The sequence below is a fragment of the Oncorhynchus nerka genome, linkage group LG11 (genome assembly GCF_034236695.1).
Source record: "Oncorhynchus nerka isolate Pitt River linkage group LG11, Oner_Uvic_2.0, whole genome shotgun sequence".
Lineage (NCBI taxonomy): Eukaryota > Metazoa > Chordata > Actinopteri > Salmoniformes > Salmonidae > Oncorhynchus > Oncorhynchus nerka.
In genome coordinates, this window is record NC_088406.1 from 19,398,099 (window position 1) to 19,404,382 (window position 6,284).

At 41.0% G+C, this 6,284-nt stretch overlaps 1 protein-coding gene across 1 annotated transcript; it reads right to left on the reverse strand.

Annotated features, from left to right (window-relative positions):
* Positions 1–2,054: 2,054 nt before the first annotated feature.
* Positions 2,055–4,012, reverse strand: LOC135573950 (olfactory receptor 5P4-like). The gene is made up of 2 exons (XM_065024281.1): positions 3,969–4,012; positions 2,055–3,610 (listed from the first exon to the last, which is right to left on the reverse strand). Exon 2 carries the CDS (start codon positions 3,604–3,606, stop codon positions 2,653–2,655), a length of 954 nt encoding a protein of 317 aa, XP_064880353.1. The 5' UTR covers positions 3,607–3,610; positions 3,969–4,012; the 3' UTR covers positions 2,055–2,652.
* Between the last annotated feature and the right edge of the window lie 2,272 nt (positions 4,013–6,284).

Sequence of the window (6,284 nt, forward strand, 5' to 3'; positions counted from 1 at the left end):
TCAAAAAAATTACAGATTAGAGTAAGAGATAAAAGAATCAATTAATTAAAGATCAGCAGTAAAATAACAGTAGCGAGACTGTATACAGGGGGTACCGATACAGAGTCAATGTGCGGGGGCACCGGTTTAGTTGAGATATTATGTACATGTACGTAGAGTTATTAAAGTGACTATGCAATAGATGACAACAGAGAGTAGCAGTGGTGTAAAGAGGGGGTGAGAGGGAGGGGGGGGAGGGGGGGGGACTGCAAATAGTCTGGGTAGCCTGAACTAGATGTTCAGGAGTCTTATGGCTTGGGGGTAGAAACTGTTTAGAAGCTTCTTGGACCTAGACTTGGAGCTCCGATACTGCTTGCCATGTGGTAGCAGAGAGAACAGTCTATGACCAGAGTGGCTGGAGTCTTTGACAATTTTTAGGGCCTTCCTCTGACACCGCCTGGTATAGAGGTCCTGTATGGGAGGAAGCTTGGCCCCAGTAATGTACTGGGCCGTTCGTACTAATGTCTGTAGTGCCTTGCGGTCGGAGGCCGAGCAGTTGCCATACCAGGCAGTGATACAACCAGTCAGATGCTTTCGGTGGTGCAGCTAATCATTAATTTCCCAGGTTTAAATCAGTCCTTGTTTAGATGGGAAGAATAAAAAAAACAATGGAACTAACTTCAAGGTCCAGATTTGAATTTAAGGGGTATATATAATTAATTTATGGGTCCATGTCACGTTCTGTCCATCGTTCGTATGTGTTTTCCTTGTTTTAGTGTTGGTCAGGACGTGAGCTGGGTGGGCATTCTATGTTGTGTGTCTGGTTTGTCTATTTCTATGTTTGGCCTGATATGGTTTTCAATCAGAGGCAGGTGTTAGTCATTGTCTCTGATTGGGAACCATATTTAGGTAGCCTGTTTTGTGTTGGGTTTTGTGGGTGATTGTTCCTGTCTCTGTGTTTGCACCAGGTAGGACTGTTTAGGTTTTCACTTTTCTTGTTTTGTATAGTCTGTTCATGTATAGTCGTCTTTATTAAAAACATGAATAACCACCACGCTGCATTTTGGTCCGCCTCTATTCACCAGAAGAAAACCCTTACAGTCCAAAAATGCACTTTTAAATTAAACATTTATTAAGCAGTTCCAATAACAATAAATGAGATAAAAATGGATGATAAATACATTTTGTTTTGATACATTTTTTATAAACAATTTTAAATCATTAAGCATCTGTACAACATAATGTATTGTATGAAACTATTTGTAGTTACATAGCTAAATCATTAAGATACAGCAGAGACTCTCTTTCTGTGGACCAGTTCATCTTTTGAATCTTTTCATCAAGCTCTGTTTTATATCTTTTGTCTTGAAATAGTATATCAGTAGATTGATCATAGGAGGGAGCAGGCTATACAACATGATAATAACAATATGTAAATCAGTGCTGAATCTAATGCCGGTATTACTGGACAGATACATACAAATTCTAGGGAGAATATAGAGGGCAATGATGATCAGCTGGCCACTGCAGATAGAAAGGGTTTTGAGGCGGCCTTTGGTGCTGTTAATCTTAAGAACTGCAACAATAATGTAGTCAATTGTCTAGATCAGATCATATTTATAAGATAATACTGCAATAATCTAATAGTGGTCCATTACTACATATGCTTTATGATAACACTTGACATTTCAAAAATTGCATTTAATAGCAGATAATATTAAATATGGTTAGAATGGGCTAAAATGTCAAATCAAATCAATTTTGACTGACATTTAATTGAGTTGTCAACAGACATCAAACTAATCTAAATCAGGCGTGTCAAATCATTCCTTGGAGGCCTCAGCGTCTACTGTTTTTCTTTATTTCCTTACAATTTGTGTGCAATTAAGACCTAGAATATCAGGTGATGGGAGTTGCTTACTAATCAGTGACCAATTAAGACCTAGAGTATCAGGTGAGGGGAGTTCCTTACTAACCAGTGACCAATTAAGACCTATAGTATCAGGTGAGGGGAGTTCCTAACTAACCAGTGACCTATAGTATAAGACCTACTAACCAGTGACCAATTCAGAGTTTCAGGTGAGGGGAGTTCCTAACTAACCAGTGACCAATTAAGACCTAGAGTATCAGGTGAGGGGAGTTCCTAACTAACCAGTGACCAATTAAGACCTATAGTATCAGGTGAGGGGAGATCCTAACTAACCAGTGACCAATTAAGACCTATAGTATCAGGTGAGGGGAGTTCCTAACTAACCAGTGACCAATTAAGACCTAGAGTATCAGGTGAGGGGAGTTCCTAACTAACCAGTGACCAATTAAGACCTATAGTATCAGGTGAGGGGAGTTCCTAACTAACCAGTGAGCTCCCGTGATCAGTAAAGGACAGGAGTGAACACCTGTAGACACATTGCCTTCCATGGAATGAGTTTGACACCTGTGATCTAAATCAAGCAAACCTTGACACTCTTGTTGATTCAGAGTTGATTCAGAGTTGAAAGAGACTGGTTAATTTGAGATACAAGCCACTGATGAGTTTTCGTAAATTCAATCAAAACTCAACATTGATTCAACATGATTACAATGATGATGAAATAACATGGAAACAATATTGACTAAACCACATTGTTTTTGGAACAAGCAAGAAACAAGAAATGGCTTTGGTAACCCTAACCATTACATATTTGGACTAATTTCAGATCTCTTGAAAATATATTTCAGGCGCCCTCGAATCTCCTTGGTTTTGAGACAATACACAAGTGGGTTCACAAGAGAGGGGCCCAGAGTAGAGCCAATGATTAGGCCATTTCTGTGAGAGAGCGTGAGAACCAAACCAACCCTGGTGACCAACATTAACAACACCTTGGGGATAAAGAAGCAAGCCACCACTATCATGTGGGAGACACAGGTGTTAAATGTTTTCATCCTGTCTTTGGATGAAGACATTTGTATCACTACATGAACTATCTTCATGTATGAGACGATTATCAAGGCTAAATTAACCCATAATATAGCAGTCCCCACAGCAGATATTGCGTTGAAATAATATGTAGGATTCACACATGCTGCTCTTACTAAGGCTGCATATTCACAAAAGCTATATTGGAGTTTATTTGAGCCACAAAAGGGCAGATTGTTCACAAAGCCAGTAAACAAACTGGCAAACATGCAGCCTAGTGCCCAAGTCGCTGTTATAAGTAAACATACATTTTTATTAGTTAAGATAGTCTGATATCGAAGAGGATATGAAATTGCAATAAGGCGATCATAAGCCATCAGAGCAATAGCGAAGGGTTCCATAGTGCTTCCTAAAGTAAATAAGAAGCACTGTATCATGCAGGGTGCATAGGGGACTCTTCTCTCCTCTCCAAGGAGAACGTTAAGCATTGTAACACTAATGCCGCTGGTGTAGACTATGTCTACCATTGCCAGCGAGCAAATAAAAAAGTACATGGGGGTATGCAGAGGCTTGTTGAATGCTATGACACAAATGTTAGTGATGCTTCCGATCAGAATGAGAAAGAGGACCAACAAAATGGCTGCTCCCACCAGCTTTGGGTGTTGTACTTCATCCAATCCTGTGATGAGGAATTCTGTTACCGTATGTGTTGTTCTGTTGTTTGGCTCCATGTTCCTGTAAAATACAAAAAAATATATAAAAAAGAGGCAAAATATTGTAAATTGATCTACAGTGATTAGCAGAATCTCTAATGGAGAGTGTAGGGCAACATCACCAACTCCCAGCACTTGCTTGAATATAACAGCCATGTACCACTATCAGTACAGAATAAGTCTGTGGTCACTGATACAGTTCAGTTTGTATTTACTGCTACATGATGGAATATCTGTGAAAAGAATTGCATAAAAACAGTCTGCATTGTCAAACTGGTGCATTGATTGTAACGTAAAATATATCATGTGAATCATCTAGAAAACATACTGTTGGTTACAAGGTCCAGTTATGTTAATGTATTGTTAAGTTCAATACTTACCAGGCAAGCCTTGTGCGCCAGGTTTCACACACAGCTGGTAGATGACACTCCGAACCGACTGGCATTGGATGTCTCTGAATTTATCCCCTTTCTGAACCACCTTCTCTCAGCCACTTGAGGAATCCCACGTCATGATTCTCATTAGACAGCTACATACTGATTTGTTTCCAAAAACTGCACACTAGAACATGCATACACTCTGATTGGCTCATAGTTCTATAAGGCACATACATTTTGAGTTTTTATTTTTCAGTAATTGGTTGAATTGGGCCCTAAGTCCTTCATGAGTGAACTGTAATCATAGAGTGCCAAATCCCTCATGAGACCAAATCTCTCTCATAAAACTTGCATTGATGACAATTTATTTCACCTTTATTTAACCAGGTAAGCAAGTTGAGAACAAGTTCTCATTTACAATTGCGACCTGGCCAAGATAAAGCAAAGCAGTTCGACACATACAACGACACAGAGTTACACATGGAGTAAAACAAACATACAGTCAATAAAACAGTAAAAAAAAAAAAAAAAAAAAAAACAAGTCTATATACAATGTGAGCAAATTAGGTGAGAAGGGATGTAAAGGCAAAAAAGGCCATGGTGGCAAAGTAAATACAATATAGCAAGTAAAACACTGGAATGGTAGTATTGCAATGGAAGAATGTGCAAAGTAGAAATAAAAATAATGGGGTGCAAAGGAGCAAAATAAATAAATCAATTAAATACAGTTGGGAAAGAGGTAGTTGTTTGGGCTAAATTATAGGTGGGCTATGTACAGGTGCAGTAATCTGTAAGATGCTCTGACAGTTGGTGCTTAAAGCTAGTGAGGGAGATAAGTGTTTCCAATTTAAGAGATTTTTGTAGTTCGTTCCAGTCATTGGCAGCAGAGAACTGGAAGGAGAGGCGGCCAAAGAAAGAATTGGTTTTGGGGGTGACTAGAGAGATATACCTGCTGGAGCGTGTGCTACAGGTGGGAGATGCTATGGTGACCAGCGAGCTGAGATAAGGGGGACTTTACCTAGCAGGGTCTTGTAGATGACATGGAGCCAGTGGGTTTGGCGACGAGTATGAAGCGAGGGCCAGCCAACGAGCGTACAGGTCGCAATGGTGGGTAGTATATGGGGCTTTGGTGACAAAACGGATAGCACTGTGATAGACTGCATCCAATTTGTTGAGTAGGGTATTGGAGGCTATTTTGTAAATGACATCGCCAAAGTCGAGGATTGGTAGGATGGTCAATTTTACAAGGGTATGTTTGGCAGCATGAGTGAAGGATGCTTTGTTGCGAAATAGGAAGCCAATTCTAGATTTAACTTTGGATTGGAGATGTTTGATATGGGTCTGGAAGGAGAGTTTACAGTCTAACCAGACACCTAAGTATTTGTAGTTGTCCACGTATTCTAAGTCAGAGCCGTCCAGAGTAGTGATGTTGGACAGGCGGGTAGGTGCAGGTAGCGATCGGTTGAAGAGCATGCATTTAGTTTTACTTGTATTTAAGAGCAATTGGAGGCCACGGAAGGAGAGTTGTATGGCATTGAAGCTTGCCTGGAGGGTTGTTAACACAGTGTCCAAAGAAGGGCCGGAAGTATACAGAATGGTGTCGTCTGCATAGAGGTGGATCAGAGACTCACCAGCAGCAAGAGCGACCTCATTGATGTATACAGAGAAGAGAGTCGGTCCAAGAATTGAACCCTGTGGCACCCCCATAGAGACTGCCAGAGGTCCGGACAGCAGACCCTCCGATTTGACACACTGAACTCTATCAGAGAAGTAGTTGGTGAACCAGGCGAGGCAATCATTTGAGAAAGCAAGGCTGTCGAGTCTGCCGATGAGGATGTGGTGGTTGACAGAGTCGAAAGCCTTGGCCAGATCAATGAATACGGCTGCACAGTAATGTTTCTTATCGATGGCGGTTAAGATATCGTTTAGGACCTTGAGCGTGGCTGAGGTGCACCCATGACCAGCTCTGAAACCAGATTGCATAGCAGAGAAGGTATGGTGAGATTCGAAATGGTCGGTAATCTGTTTGTTGACTTGGCTTTCGAAGACCTTAGAAAGGCATGGTAGGATAGATATAGGTCTGTAGCAGTTTGGGTCAAGAGTGTCCCCCTTTGAAGAGGGGGATGACCGCAGCTGCTTTCCAATCTTTGGGAATCTCAGATGACACGAAAGAGAGGTTGAACAGGCTAGTAATAGGGGTGGCAACAATTTCGGCAGATAATTTTAGAAAGAAAGGGTCCAGATTGTCTAGCCCGGCTGATTTGTAGGGGTCCAGATTTTTCAGCTCTTTCAGAACTTCAGCTGAATGGATTTGGGAGA

Coding starts and splice junctions, on each gene's coding strand:
- LOC135573950 (XM_065024281.1), bottom strand. CDS start 3,606: ATGGAGCCAAACAACAGAACAACACATACGGTAACAGAATTCCTCATC.